Below are 16,833 nucleotides of genomic sequence, written 5' to 3' on the forward strand. Positions count from 1 at the left end.
TCTCTGCTAATTGGCACTGACTTACGATAGCTCCTCCTCTTCCCTCTTCTTCTCTGAGTGGAGCGTTTCTCTGTTTGAAGTCGAGTAAAGGTGTTTGGAGAAAGTGAGTAAGACCTGGTTGGCTTGTTTCACTCCTGCCTGTGACTGTCAACAAGAAAATCCCACTCTTACTGCCAACTAACTCCACCTTGCCCTCGGCTATAATGACGTTAAAATGAGTTTTTTTTTTCTTTCTTCAAGCTACATATTTCTTTTCCAGTTTGGCAGTGACTGTTCTTCATTCTTCTTGTGCACATGCGTGAACACACTTTATTCATGGTGTGCCTTTTTTCTGGAATTGTGCTGGTCAGAATGACGGCAGTAACATGGGCCGTAACCTTCAGTGTTTACAGCACGGCTCGGTGAACATTGACCCCCTCGTGACTAGTTCCCCTGTGACAGAGGACCCAGACATGAGCATGGGTGGTCTATTACTACAAATCTAACAGTAATACACATATCAATAAGTTGTCCTAGTTACATCGATTATTAAATTGATTGTACTCATTGATGTTTCAATAAGGTTATTTTGAAAAGTTATTCTGTTTAGCGGCCATTCTTTATTGATTTTCACTACCCGAATATCCGAATATTTGTTCGTTGGAGTACTATTCGGGTTTCAATTTCGTTATTCGTTTTTTTCAAATTGAATTTATTGAAAACTCCAATATCAACGTAAGAGCTTGTTCCTCTTCGGGGGGTGCTAACACTTAACCATAAACGTTATCGTTTACTTTCTCCGTCTTTATATGTAGATATTACTTTTCTCCGTTAATCTCCGTCACGTTGTTTCCAAAGCAACAACAACTTCCTGTCAACAGCGCTAACTCTCCTTCAAAATAAAAGCATGTCCATAGAAAATAGGAAGCCAAGCCAAATTACACTTAAGACATATACAACTGCAACGAAAGTAACAAACACAACGCAATATCCTTTTCAATTTCAAAGATCACAAATTGGGTTGTATACATTAACAAATAACTATTAGACAACAATACTGTAGAACAGGGGTCGGCAACAGGCGGACCGCGGTCCGGATCCGGACCCAGACGCCGACATATACGGACCCGGAGCTATAATCAATACATTAATAGGGGATTTTTCGGCGCCTCCCGCTTTTTTAACGCTGATTTGGGTGACTTGTGTAATTCGTGGAGAACCGAAGAGTTTTCGTTTTGGGGGTGGGGGGGAGGGAGTCAGTCCGACAGACGGACAACTTCTCACTTCAAAAAAGAAGAAGAAATCTAGACCGCAAAAATAATTAAACAAGCGAGTACCTGTTTTTCCTGGCCACGGACAGGTTCATGAACACAACACGAGCGTAACGTGTCTTCACGTGGTATATGTCTCGTCTGAAAGGAGTGCTGAGCACCGGAACGCCGCTCCAGCCCTTAAAATATTGCAATACCCATAAGCAGAGCTCCCATAAGGAGCCGTACACATACAGCAGTGTTTGCGTGGCTGTGTCTTTAGTTGTAAGCACAGTAGCGATCTGTTGTTATTAGCATCTGGTTAGCTAGCTATGCTAACGAATTTAAAGAGCTTTTCTACAACCAGGTGGAAGAGAGCTCTCTCCTGAGAGGCTCAAATAACCTTAGCTCAGTGAGGTTAAGGCACACCTTGATATGATCATTATAGTTATTAATGAGACTAAATGAAAAACAGGTATAAAATACTATATGACAGCAACAAAAAAAGCTGTTAAAAATAACAAGAATAGAGTTTAAAAGGGGAGTGATTTGTAAAATATCCTAAAAGGAAAATATGCTACAGTTCTGTTTCATCTGGGTGTTGAGAGATGTCTCCATAGATCTCTCAATGTTGCTCTCAAAGTGTACCAGATTGATGCTTTTAACTTCAATATTTAAACATTACACATATCCACAGTATTTAAGTAATGTTAATTGACAATAAATATTGTTGTTTTTGAATTGTACTTTCTTTATTTGATTGGCAGTCAGTTGTTGATTACATACAGACGTTGATAAAGCTACAGGTCACTTCAATATATATCACACTAATTCATGAAGCAACTTAGACATTTTGATGTTCCGGACCTTTGCATGGGGAGATTTTCTCTAACTGGACCTCGTTGAATTTTAGTTGAAGACCTCTGCTGTAGAATAACTAAATGAATGCCGTGAATAAACCGAAATATATGTGTTGAAGCGGTTCACTGCTGATTACTACTACATTTACAACAGATTTAATTTACTGCAAGCCTTTTCTCCTCGACTGGATAATGAGGGGTTAAGGTGGGATGGGGTTAGTGAGTCCAATAGGGATCAGTGGTACCGCCTTAAAAAAAACGGTCTGCTTTTAAGGAGCTTGTTGCTTGTTAATGCCCCCCCTCTCCACCCTCAGTCGTAGTCCTGCCCCCGCAGCCCTCTGTAAGCAGCTAAAGCGCCAGGCTAAGCCAACGCAAAGCAGACAACCGAGGGTCTTATCTGAGGAATTCTGGGTATCATAGCAGAGGATCTCAGGGAGGAAGCTGAAGGATCTCAAAGCCTCCGTCTCCTTTGATTGTCTCCTGGGACCTCTCTCTTTCTGTCTCACTTTTAGATGTTTACTTTCTGTGTCTGTCATTCTGCCTCCCTCTCTTTCCCCCGTGTTCACCCCATTTTCCCCTTAGCTTTTCTCTCCCTGCTCATCCACTCCAACTGAAATCTACTTTCACACACACACACACACACACACACACACACACACACACACACACACACACACACACACACACACACACACACACACACACACACACACACACACACACACACACACTGTACTTTATAGATGTTCTTTGGAGAGCAGCTCAGGAGTTAAAGTCACAGATTTAAACCAGACGGGGCTCATGATCAGGGATAATGATGAAACTGTCTTTTGTGGTCTGTACAGTTTTCCATGCCATGGCATTTTACTGCCGTGCATGTCTTTGGGACTGTGGTCAGTCGGCTGGCAAACACACAAGCTCATGACTCTCGAGCTGCTCCATTTCCCTCCCTTTCTCCTAAATGATTCCAGAGTGGGATCTGTGAAGATGTCTTTGTTGTTGCTGTTCTCTATTCGATCTGTTTGATATCTTTGTCTCTGTGTATGTGTTAAACAACACATTCACATTAGTCTTTTTTTATGAATATGTCAAGGATAAACAGATGGATAATCCTTAAGCATCACAGAAACAAGAAGAAAACACGGCGTCTGACGTAAACACCCAGCAATTGCGGATACGCTTAGTTTTTTCGATTTGGGCGAGTAAAGAGGCTTTCCACAAGATTGGTAAATGTTTGAACCAAAGTATTTATGAAGTATAAAAACATACAGCACTGTTTACCATACCAGACATAAGTGTGAAGCAGCGTTTCCGCCAGGGGGGCGTCTTGCGGTCATTCGACGCTCTTATTCAGCTCGGAACGCCCTGAACTCGAGCCGAGGGCGTCCAAACAAATAAATAATTAGAGAGAAGATCGACAGTTTTTATCGCTTGAAATGACGAAAAGGAAAAAGGACGAGGACATCCCTCTGTTGGAGGGGCAAAGGAGTCTGGTGGGATTATTTTCGCCACCAGCAAAGCGTGTTCCTGTGACGGAAAGTGTACTGCCGGCGAGCCTTGACTGGGGGTGCTAGTGGAGCACGCTCACTAAGAAGATCCGGAATTCCCATCACTAATACGTAACGAGATAGTATCTATAAGGGACGGCTCCATTAAAAATTCAAGTCACGTGACACGATGTGACGTCAACCCCCCCCGCTCTCGGGGTGGACACCCTCTCAGCCCTGGTCTGGCGTCAAATATTTCATTTATAACTTTCAGATTAAGTCTTATTTAGGCCTACATTTACTAACTGTTTATCAGTATATTAGAATAATGTTGCTTCCCATTTAGCTCTGGTTTATTTAAGGTTTTATTCAACCGTACGGCGGCTCAGTCACTGGTACATGTTTATATACAAAGCCATGTTAGGGAAACTTCCATCTTACATCTGCTCCCTGATCTCACGGCGAATTGTAAGTGGCTCCTGCCTGAGATCGAATGCAGTGGTTTTATTAAATGTGCCAACTGCTAGGACTGTCTTAGGGAAGACAGCTTTTAGATGCGCAGCTCCTCTGTCTTGGAACAGTCTGCAAATTAAATGGAAACTGAACAATCTGGTTCCACTAAATGTTTTTAAAGCTCGGTTGGATGCTACTCAATCGGAAGCTATTGGTACCCGTTTATGTGGATAATTTTGTAAATGATGCTGGATGATGTTTTGTTGTTCTATTTATGTTTTTATGTTTCATGTGGAACTACTTGAGCAGGTCTCCCTTGGAAAAGAGATCAATGATCTCAATGGGATTTATCTGTATAAATAAAGGTTTGAAATGGACATAATACCTTATTATCTCAATTAAATCTTCTGTAACTTATGGATGTGTGACACACAAAGGCAATTCATTGTTTCAGCCGGTAAAATAAATACTTGACTGAAGGATATTGGGTGTGATTGGTCAACCGCTTGGAGATGTCCCGCCCCTTAGCCTATCACATACAAGGTGTCGGAGCGCTAGCCAATAGGAGTGCGAGTGTTTCATAGTGATGCCATTATGTTCCCGAAGTAAACAAAGGAGTCCAATGGAGGCGTTTCAGGCAGGGGGGGGAAGAAACGCATGGATTTTAGCCTTTGCAGACCATTTACATGCACACAAATCTATAAACCACTACAGGAAAGGGAACACCCCAAAAAGCAGAATAGGGCCTCTTTCATTTTTCCTAAAGATAGAAACTGTTTGGTGAAATTTGTGAGATTTGCTTCTCTCTACAAAACATCTGATGGTTTAGCAGTATAGGAAAGACCAACATTATCTTTACACCATTACACAACCACATTTGTTTGCACATGATTGAAAAATTAGGCAATCCTCTAAGTAGCCATTTTATGATGTAGGCTCACATAACAGGAAAGCTGTGTGTATTATTCAGGATCACTCCATTTGGTTTTATCAGTCTTTGGAACGTTTCTGTGAAAACAAACATTAAAATGGACATCATGATTTTGTAAAGCGTGCAAACATCTGTTAGGGTTTTCCCTCAGCCTGCTTTTTCGGGCATATCTCAGACTCTAACGTTTCTTATTTTTCAGTTTGAGAAAATAAACTGTCTCTGCTCGGATGATTAAAGTGATAAACTGTGGGGCTCGGTGCTTTCAGGACTCGACCCGGGATCATGTTACCAAAGCAGGGCAGTGATTTAAACCAGGTTCCTGTTTCCCAAAGGGGGGCAGTGTGCACAGAATACATTACTGAGGCTACATGATCCACCATTAGACCAAACTTTACCCAGCTGCTGTCTCTGTTATTTACACTTTAATATATTTCATTTTTCTGCAGGAACCTTGATTTCTGGCTGTCGTCCAGCTCTGACTCACACCTGAAATATCTCTGCACGTCTTCAAAGAGTTTCCACTAAACAAATCTGTAATGTCGGCCATCCTTCTGTAAATCTGTCGTCCTGTCATTCTGTTAGTGACCACACTGTCAGTCATTTGGGCGTGGAGTGAAGTTAACTTGCAGTTGTACAAAGAAGTGATGGTACAATGATTTGAGAGCTAATGACAGAGTAGTGTTAGCCCCACATGGTTACAGTATGTACTGACGCAGACTGCTGTACAGTAGATTTTGGTGTTGAAAAACCACAATCTTTTTGCTGCTCCTATGATGAACCCAATGGTCCTCTTTCCTCTCTTATAGGTGGACAACAGGGGCCTATTATAGTGTTTGATAAGACTCTTAAAGTGGTTGGTTTTATCTCTAAAGATGAATCAGACTTTTGGTCAAAATAACCTGAGCCATTTCACTAAGACAGCATTGAGGATAGTTTTACTGTTATCCATGAATTTATGAGCTAGCTAACCTATGCTAACTAACTGCGGAGCTTCTTAACATAACGGCAAATCAGTTTTTTTTTTTTAATGGTTTGGATTGTATGCTTTCTGCCTCACTGGCTGTTATTGGAGTTCAATTTGAACAGGCATCTAGAAAAAGACATTTAGGATTGTCATCTTGGGCTTTGTGACTGTTCGCATTAGTCACCATTTGTATGAATTTTTATGACCAATAAACTAATACATCAGTGGAGAAAATATGCAGATTAGTCAACAATGAAACTAATCTAATTTAAAGTGCTCTACACAAGCATTAACACACAAAAGAAGTAAAACGGAGAACCAGACTATTCATAAAAGAGAGAGAAGATAGTTTAAATTGAACTTTGGAAATACAAAAGGCGCTTTCACACCGGAGTACTTTTCCCAGAAATAGTTCCGATAGTTCCTGGGATGTTGCGTTCACACCAAAAAAGATCTTTTTTTTCGGGAACCTTTTCACCCCTTGTTAGTGCCTGCTAGAGAGCAGGGACTTTCCTGGGGAGAAAAAGGTTCCAATTTCTGATTGGCTGGGTGAATTGCAAACCACGCCTCGTAAAACTCTGAAAAGTGTTTGTGAAGCCGCCATTTTATTTCCTCGCATTAGCCCAGCGTACCAGCGTGTTATTAACGCGTTAACTTGACAGCCCTAATACTAACATATAAGGGTATACTTAGTGTGGTTACTCATAACATTAACGTTACATCACTCTCACAGATATCACCATTAGATTCACAAACCTGAAATATCATCCATTTCTTCACTGCTGGTGATGACATTGTTGTCAGCTGCTGACACTGCTGCTGCAGCTTGTGGCGCCTGCTTCGATGAAAATAACTTTCTAATATCCATAACTTTATGGGCTATTAGCTTAAAACTTGTCAGGCACTAGGAAGGATCACTTCTTCTTCAGGGCAGGGAAGGCTACGCAGTACGCAGGCTAATGTCCCGCAGCGGCTGCCTCTCTGGTGGATTCCGGTACTGCACATTACTCACGAGACATTTAAAAAAAAAAATTAGTTTTTCAGTGAAACATCCAGGGCTTTTCAGAAAACATCCGGGGCTTGAGCCCAAGTAGCCACCCCCTAGCGCCGCCACTGGTTCCAGGGAAATAAAAGTTCCGGGAACTATTCCTGGGAAAAGTACTTGGTGTGAAAGCGCCTAATAGATCCTGCAAGTGGTTCAGAAGTATAATGATGATTTATCTCAGCAAAAACAGAAACGTTTTTAGCCCTGATTGAAAGAAACTCTTGCTGTAAAAAGTGTTGCAGTTGCTTTAAAGACCTCCTTAAAGTCGACCTATCATGCTATATTTCAATAATATATTGTAGGGCCATACCTATATAAAACATGTCTGTGAAGTCTTTTTTTCAAAATACCAAACAGATCATGCATTTTAGCCATGCCTCATTTCACTCTATTTGCTCTATTCCAGCCCTGTTTTTGCAAGGGCTGATTCTGTGGCAAATGAGCTGCAGCTGACCACGCCCCCCTGCAAAGGAGGGGGGCGAGGCACGAGCGTCATGTTACCATGCTGTTACCATGCTGTTACCATGCCACGCAACCTCTCATTCCCCTGATAGGTGGAGAGTTGCCCATATAGGCGGAGCACCCCGTTTCTGACGTCAGAACAATTTCAAATCTGTATCAGTCTGTATCCGAGCCGTTAAAGCCCTGTTTTGAGAGATTTGGGTATGGAGGAAAAGAGAGAGGGTTGTGTTTTCTGACACTTGGTGAGTTCTCTGACACACCGGGGACACATATTCATGTATAAAAGACGTACAAAAGTGCATTTTGCATGATAGGTCCCCTTTAAAAATTGGAGCTTGAACTCTTCGACTGCAGTAAGCATGGACCTTGTCATGTGATTCACCAGAACAGGAAGTGTGTCGTGCCCCCTTTAGTTTATTGTGGTTTAGTTCATATGAGAGCCTACTATTATTGAATGCAGCTTCACCTCGGTCAGGAAATCAGAGATATCCGTAGTGAAGAACAAATAAACCTATTACTCTGTTAGTGTTCTCTGAGATCTAAGTCCTTTAGTGTTGGAACCTTGCTAGGCAGAGTGTTATCCTTGGATGGAGAGATAAGTTGTCGTAGTGAAAAATTGCTTAACACGTTATCCTATCACCAATATCAACGTCATACAGTCCTGCTGTCTGTGGGAGTGAATAACACACATGCTCATTACACCATTTGTGGTTAGAGTTTTCTCTGTTTTGGTGTCCTGGTTGCTATCATCAAGCGGAAGTATTCAGTTTCTCCGCAGCATCTGCAGCATACGGTAAACTCTCAGTGGTGAAGTTATTTATCAAGTGTTGTGATAACAATGCACAGCAGTGTTTTTAGAGTAATGTAAACCCTGTACCCGGGCCCATGTGTTTCATTAAGCAGTGGAAATATTCTTGTCTTTATTTGGTTTCTTTTCCCACTGTACTCTACAGAGTTTAACATATTTCTATGATGAACCACTGATTACAAAGAGAGATGTTAAGGCAACTAGATGGCCTTCACAAATACTCTGGTGATAATTTACAAGCTGTGTATTCTATCAAATGTATTTTTCTTGTAGTGCCTCTTGCATCTAGCCAAATATAAGACAAACATCTCTAGCAGAGTTCAATTATGTCCAGATTGTCCAATCCAAAGGATGAGCTTCCCATGAGGTCAGAGATTTTGTTTGAAAAGCAACTATTTTGTTTGCATTTTAAAATATTTGCTCTAAGCTGCGATGAGTCATTGTTTAGACCTTCAGAGAGGTTTGTATTAGAACACTTTCATTATCTCGCTGTGTTTCCTCTGGCTTTACATTAGTGCTGAGTGTTTGTTGGAGAGAATAGCTCATTGTCAGTCAGTCCCTCCTCTCTTATACCAAATGTTGTAACTACTGAGGGGTTTTTAGCTGTTGCCTCAGGAAGCCTCCTTTTAGCCTGGTGTAATGCCAATATGAAAAACAGAACTTATTAATTAGCTACAGAGTATTTGTGAGGCCTTTGTCCTATCAAGTTTGCTAAACATATGAATAAAAGGTTGTTATATTTGCACATTTTCACTGCACTGTTATCACGTCCAAATGAACTCATGATATTATTAGGGTTGCAAAATTCCGGGAATTTTCAAAGATGGAAACTTTCCATGGGAATAAACTGGGATTTCTCTAGATTGAAGGTCGGCTCTTCATAGGAAACTTCAATATAGTTGGGGAAAGTATATTTTAGCATAATCTTGACTAAAAAAAACATATGCCATTCAAGTACACTTGAATATCCATGCCATTCCTCAATCCCATGCACATAGCACACTGCTTACTGCATGGTAGGGCTGTCCCGAAAACAATTTATCGGGCTGCGCGGTGGGGGGGGTGCGTAGTAATCAGCAGCGAACCGCTTCGACACGTGTATTTCGGTTTATTCACGGCATTCTTTTTGTTATTCTGCAGTATTGTTGTTTTATAGTTATTTGTTAATGTATACAACCCAATTTGTGTTCTTTGAAATTGAAAAGGATATTGCATTGTGTTTGTTACTTTCGTTGCAGTTGTATATGTCTTAAGTGTAATTTAGCTTGGCTTTCTATTTTGTATGGACATGCTTTTATTTTGAAGGAGAGTTAGTGCAGTTGACAGGAAGTTGTTGTTGCTTTGGAAACAACGTGACGGAGATGAATGGAGAAAAAGTAATATCTACATATAAAGACGGAGAAAGTAAACGATAGCGTTTATGGTTAAGTGTTAGCGCCCCCCGAAGAGGAACAAGCTCCTACGTTGATATTGGAGATTTCAATACATTCGAGGGAAAAAAACGAAAAGAAAAAAAAACTAATAATGAAATTGAAACCCGAATAGTACTCCAACGAACGAATATTCGGATATTCGGATACAGCCCTACTGCATGGCTATTGAGACCACACCCCCTACAGGCACTGTGCATTCCTCCATCACATGCACATAGCACACTGCTTACCGCATGGCTATTGAGACCACACCCCCTACAGGCACTGTGCATTCCTCCATCACATGCACATAGCACACTGCTTACTGCATGGCTATTGAGACCACACCCCCTACAGGCACTGTGCATTCCTCCTTCACATGCACATAGCACACTGCTTACCGCATGGCTATTGAGACCACACCCCCTACAGGCACTGTGCATTCCTCCATCACATGCACATAGCAAACTGCTTACTGCATGGCTATTGATACCACACCCCCTACAGGCACTGTGCATTCCTCCATCACATGTACAGATGATTTCTACAAGACTGGACCACACTCTTGAGCCCAAAGCACATCTTTGAATGAGTGGGTTTTGGGGGGATGAGTAATATTTAACTCAACATTCATGTTTTTGTTCTTCAATTAAACAAATGATTGTTCAATAAAATAATTAAAACTTGTTCTGTTCTACTTACAAATACATCTGTTGAAATGTCATGTTTTTTAATTGTATCATTTTGCATGGATGTTTTCTTATGACAAAACAAAATGTTTATATTTATGATACAATTCGATTACATTACCCTCAGTTCGCATAAATTCCCTTGGAAAGTTTCCAATATGAAATATTTCCAAAATTCCCCAGCTTAACTTCCCATGGAAATGTACTGGAAATGTTCCGCCCCTTTGCAACCCTAGATATTATCACTAAATCTATAGAACATTTTAAATGAATAATAATGCTACGAATTAAATACATCTTCAGCTTTGTTTACTGTTTGATAAACCAAAATAAAAAATGGTGTTGTAAACATATGCATTTTGAGATTTTCTCTGTTAGACATCGTTTATTCTTCACACTGTATTTGCACATTCCTACACTTTCATATTCTTTAATACAGGGGTTCTCAACTGGTCAGGCCTCTGGACCCACTTTTTACTTGGTCAATAAATCGCGGCCCACCATTTTGAAGCACTCAAATCTATTCAACAAAAAATCGTGCTGTCATATATATATATACGCTTTTCAGCATACAATATTAATGAAAGTGAAGTACAGTGCATATATCCCTTATATCCCTTCACAGAACTAAAGTATGCTTTTAAAAAGGTTTAGTGAGATGATGGAATCAAAGCTGAACTATATAAAAAGGCACGCATGCTGAAAACCCAACCCCAGCAGGGGGGTCTGGGGGGATTCTCCCCCCAACATAAACTATGCATTCTGGTACTCTGAGAAGAAAATAAATAAATCTATTACTACCCGACATATTAATAATATTTTATGCCATTGTTTGTTTTTCACTTTGTTCTGACATCTTGCTGCGAGAAGAGTAAAGAGAAGAGAGTCTGTGTGACTTACTTTAAATTGTGGGTAAGGGTAGATAGCTCCCATTGTTCTGTGACCTGTCAGTCATCAGACCGGGGGTCATATTTCATTATGTGTTGATTTCTATCTGAAGTTGTAGCCATGGATGTATAAAGAAGAGTTCTACCGCAAAGTTATTCTCCGTGGGGACTTCCGGCAACAATCTTGATTCTGAAAAAACATCAGCAAAGATATTTTATTGAGAAGATGATCACTACGTGACAGAAGTTTTCAAAACCGTTTATGGTCTCCGGTACTTCCAGTCCAACGCCGACTGCATGCCCAGCGTTAGAAAATCGGGCCTTCAAAATGTTTGACTTTTCCCCCCCAAAAAACTCACACATCCGCGACCCACTCGAAACGGGTCCGCGACCCACTTTTGGGTCGCGACCCACCAGTTGAGAACCACTGCTTTAATATATTTTTGTAATTTTATATATATATTGCATTTTAGTTTTTGTTGAATTTTACATATTTGTATTTTTTTGTACAGATTTTATATAAAATATTGTTTTACTTTTTCCTAATCTCCTATACTTTTTAAATAATTTCTGAGTAAAAAATCTAATTCATTTGATTTGTTATGCACTTTGGCTCTTGCATTTTTGCTTTTATTTACATTTTATTGTAAAAAAAAGACTGTACGTGAAACATTTAAGCAAAGTAACACCCCTAATGGAAAATGATCAGCCTCCCTGGTCAGTATGAATGTATAGAAGCAAAGTGACCTATGACCCCTGATGATAATGACCGTGTGTCTGCAGGTGCTGCGTGGTGAGAGGAGGCGCTGGGCGCGGCATGCTGAGGCCACTCCCCCTGGCCCAGGATGAGTGTCAGAGATGGCGCTGCCACCATGGCAACGAACGCAGGTGGAGGAGGGGGGGGCGGCGGTCCAGCTAGCCCCATCGACCTGGAGGACCGCTCGTACCTCCTGCAGATCTACCCCCGACTCGCTGCTCAGACCCTGACCTGCTGCAACCTCAGGTGAGACAGCCACAGGAGGGAGAGGGTTGGGTATTTGTGTAGATCGATCTGGAAGTTATTGTTGTGCTTTTATTTATGTCTTAAAGGTCACCTATTATGCAAAATCCACTTGTTCATGTCTTCAATACATCAACATGTGTCCCCTCTTCTTCATGTCTCTTCTACATCAACATGTGTCCCCTCTTCTTCATGTCTCTTCTACATCAACACGTGTCCCCTCTTCTCCATGTCTCTTCTACATCAACATGTGTCCCCTCTTCTTCATGTCTCTTCTACATCAACACGTGTCCCCTCTTCTCCATGTCTCTTCTACATCAACATGTGTCCCCTCTTCTTCATGTCTCTTCTACATCAACATGTGTCCCCTCTGAGGAAAGAGACTCTGAAAGTTTCAGGAAAAAAGATTCTGTCTCTTTTTGTCCTGATCCATTTCTATAAAAACCTGTCTGAAAATGAGCTGATAAGACTTTTTATGTCATAACGATGTGTTGTCTTGTGTACCCATTAGCCAATCAGCAACCAAGGTAACCCCCCCCCCCCCTATCACATGAATCTCCTCTAGAGCACCTTTGAGTTCTTTGTAACCAAATGTCTCTCAGAGGGGCGTGGGGAGGGGCTCCTTATTTTCATCTAAAGTAACAGACAGAGAATCAGCACTTTGGAAACAGAGGGGATTATGGGTAATGCTGCAGTGATCTGTTTGGTTTTTCAGCCAATCAGAGACATGTCCTGTATATATCTGAGACCTGTGATGTATTGATGAAAAACAGTATAATAGGGGACCTTTAAAAGAAGAATTACTGTAACCCAGCACTGATCAAACTAAGTTATTTATTTATTTGTTCTTCCTCAGAGTTCAGAAAGATGCAACAACGGCCTCCGTGATCTCGGACGCTGCGGCGGCTCTCGGGCTGGACCCCGGACGCTTGTATGTGCTGGCGGAGGTGAAGGAGTGTGGGGGTGAGGAGTGGGTCCTGGAGGCCGGAGACCTGCCCGCTCAGAGGTTCCTGCTGTGGCCCCGAAAAGCCCAGGAGACGCACCCCCGCAGCCTCGGATTCTACTTCTTACTACAGGTAGAGTTCACTTTGCAGACCGACATCATGAACTTAGGACACTGAGAAGCATTCTCCCACCGTCTGACACTTGCTTTTCGCTTCCTTCTGCTTTCTCTTCCTCTGGAGCCATGTTCAGTGAGCAACAAAAACAAGTACCGTACTTTTCGGACTATAAAGCGCACCTGCATATAAGCCGCAGCAGCTAAATTGTCCGTCTGTCTTGCTCTCGTTCTGTCTCTCGGTTCCACTTTTACTTTGGCGCGCGACCTGTCTCACTCTTTTCCGGCCTCCAGCTTAAAGGTGGCGGACCGGTCCTAGAGCCCATAGAGTTAAAGGTGGTTCATTTTACCTGTAAAATCCATAGATTTAGGAGGTTCCCTAGTGGCCGTTAGCTGTACAAAAAAATGGGGAAAAAAGTCGCGGCTTATAGTCCGAAAAGTACGGTAGTCAAGCTAGATAACACTTTCTTTACACACAAAAAAGCAGTTAACCTAGCTACATTAAAAGTATTTTCCAATATAATTTCATCCCTTTTAATACAATGCTCTTTGAGACTGTGCTTAAAGGAATATTCACAAACAAAAGGACCATTTGTATATAAATAACTCACCCTATGTTACCTTGAACCCCGAATGAAACTTTTGTTTTTCGGGCGAAACCTCACTAATAAAGAAAGAATCAAAAAATGGAGAACATTTGAAAGAATTGAAGTAAATGAGGGTTAAGTTTAACAACAGCAAAACTATATCGAAACATCGGTTTCTCACACTTTTCAATATAATCCGAGTTTCGATGATCCAGTTGTATTCTAGCTACTTTCCAAACACATGCATTTTAACTAATATCATACTTATTAAACACGTCTGCATACAAATATATTTTTTTCCAACGTGTTTTAAATACTAAAGTGGATAGCAAAAATGCATGTCATTGGGAATGACTGAGAATACAACTGGATAAATAAGATTTAAATTAGGCTTGCAAGATACATATAGTTGGGAAATTAACTTTTTTACACATTTTTGAAAATGTAACAAAGAGAATATTTGTATTTCTCTCAGACATCGAGTGTCAGTCTCAGCAGTTAATGGCTAAGCTAATTTCAGCTCTTTCTGTTTCCCTCCCTGAACCAGGAGAGGAACCATGATGGCACCATCCACTATGTCCACCTCCCTCCTGTGTCTAAGGAGCAGGAGGCGCAGCTCGCAGCCAGAGGCTTCCTTCCTCCTCCACAGGACGACTTCGCAGACCTGTGCAACCTCCCCGCCCTCAATGAGGACAGCATATTAACCAACCTGCGCACACGCTTTCACAAGAAGAAGATCTACACCTATGCAGGCAGCATCCTCATCGCCATCAACCCCTTCAAGTTCCTGCCCATCTACAACCCCAAGTACGTCAAGATGTACGAGAACCACCAGCTGGGCAAACTGGAGCCTCACATCTTTGCCATCGCGGACGTGGCTTACTACGCCATGCTCAGGAAGAGAGTGAACCAGTGCATCGTCATCTCCGGGGAGAGCGGCTCCGGAAAGACCCAGAGCACCAACTTCCTGATCCACTGTCTGACCGCGCTCAGCCAGAAGGGGTACGCCAGCGGGGTGGAGAGGACCATCCTGGGAGCCGGACCCGTGCTGGAGGTAAGATGCTAATGTCGTGGATCCGATGTAACACTCGCAACATTAAAGGTCACCTAGTCCCCTCTTCTCCATGTCTCTTCTACATCAACACGTGTCCCCTCTTCTTCATGTCTCTTCTACATCAACATGTGTCCCCTCTTCTTCATGTCTCTTCTACATCAACATGTGTCCCCTCTTCTCCATGTCTCTTCTACATCAACACGTGTCCCCTCTTCTTCATGTCTCTTCTACATCAGCATGTGTCCCCTCTTCTTCATGTCTCTTCTACATCAGCATGTGTCCCCTCTTCTTCATGTCTCTTCTACATCAACATGTGTCCCCTCTTCTTCATGTCTCTTCTACATCAACATGTGTCCCCTCTTCTTCATGTCTCTTCTACATCAACATGTGTCCCCTCTTCTTCATGTCTCTTCTACATCAACATGTGTCCCCTCTTCTTCATGTCTCTTCTACATCAACATGTGTCCCCTCTTCTTCCATGTCTCTTCTACATCAACATTGGTCCCCCTCTTCTTCATGTCCTCTTCTACATCAACACGTGTCCCCCTCTTCTTCATGTCTCTTCTACATCAACATGGTCCCCTCTTCTTCCATGTCTCTTCTACATCAACATGTGTCCCCTCTTCTCCATGTCTCTTCTACATCAACATGTGTCCCCTCTTCTTCATGTCTCTTCTACATCAACATGTGTCCCCTCTTTTCCATGTATAACAGCGTAATGCTCTATAGACCAAGAGAATCTTACAGCTTATACACGCCTAAAACTGCATGCGTAGTTGACCTCTGACCTGACACAATATTGTACTGCTTGTTCTGTCCCCTCTGTCTTTAAATAATCCCATGTCCCATGACCCTTTTCTGCTGATACCTCACATGCAAATGTAGACAACTGTTGGTCGTAGAAATAGATCGCCCTCCTTCCAGTAAACAAAATGAATAGTATGGCTTAAAACACATGATTGTATAAAACAGATTCTACACTAACCTGTGGGACGGACGTTCTTTCTGTAGCATATATCTCCTGCGATACCTTTGACCGACAACCACTTGATGTTTGCTTTTAGTCCCTATTGAAATGGCTCCTAGCTGTGACCTCATGTAAACTCTATATAATGGAGCGGCTATTTCTGATTGGGTTAATGAGCTGATCCTTCACTCGGAGTCAACTGTGCGACATGTCAAAGTGTCCTTGGGGAAGATTCGAACCCCCAAATGGCTCCCGTAGGCATGTCTACGGGATTGAAGTTGTAATGATGTCTCAAGAATGAGGTTTTAACGTTCATGTGGCACACAGCGGGAGGATGTCCGTGTCAGAAGAAGCTTTCTTACTTAATGGAAGGTTGGTTTTGGCACAAACAAGGCAGTGTGCACACGGTGTGGAATAAACGGTAGACGTGTAGCTATTTGTGAATGCGGTCGAATCTCTTTGCGTTCCTTGGATTTGTGCGATTCCGTTGCCGTTGGTTCTTAGAAGTTCCCGAATCCCGTTGTCTCTCACATTTTTGTTGCCATCTGCAATCGAGACGTCTTCAACATGTCCACTGATTTGTGTTCAATTCTCCTGACGGTCAGCGGATCTGTTCACGCATGGGCTCAAATGGACATAAACAAAAAACCGTTGTATCTCAAGTCTCGTTGAAGTTCTTGCATACAGATCCTCTGAATAATGTCTAAATAAATCAGGGTGTGAAAGAGGCCCTCGTGACCTGCTCTGGGGGTCAATGTGTGTGAAGAGATGAGAGATGAGGTCGTTAAAAAGGGCCCGTGTCCGTCTGTGAGGGCTCAACAAAAGGAAGAATGAATGATACTGTAGATTGTGTTGTCGCAGTCCGTCTCAGTCTCATAGGAATCACATCCCAAACGGTCTGTTATAGCAATCACCGCATGTATGTCCTGCACTGTCTTCAC

The 16,833-nt window shown here is 42.0% G+C and overlaps 1 protein-coding gene across 1 annotated transcript in view; it reads left to right on the forward strand.

Moving 5' to 3' along the window:
• Nucleotides 1-16,833, forward strand: part of LOC117443244 (unconventional myosin-IXb-like) — a gene marked incomplete at its 3' end in the record, with an annotated part of 63,169 nt that overhangs the window by 20,249 nt on the left and 26,087 nt on the right. Inside the window, exons 2-4 of the mRNA XM_034079203.2 lie at nucleotides 12,011-12,230; nucleotides 13,084-13,303; nucleotides 14,419-14,925. Coding sequence (XP_033935094.1) covers nucleotides 12,073-12,230; nucleotides 13,084-13,303; nucleotides 14,419-14,925 — 885 coding nt within the window. The remainder of the gene's footprint in view (nucleotides 1-12,010; nucleotides 12,231-13,083; nucleotides 13,304-14,418; nucleotides 14,926-16,833) is intronic.

This window comes from Pseudochaenichthys georgianus, unplaced genomic scaffold (assembly GCF_902827115.2).
Source record: "Pseudochaenichthys georgianus unplaced genomic scaffold, fPseGeo1.2 scaffold_564_arrow_ctg1, whole genome shotgun sequence".
NCBI classification, from domain to species: Eukaryota; Metazoa; Chordata; class Actinopteri; order Perciformes; family Channichthyidae; genus Pseudochaenichthys; species Pseudochaenichthys georgianus.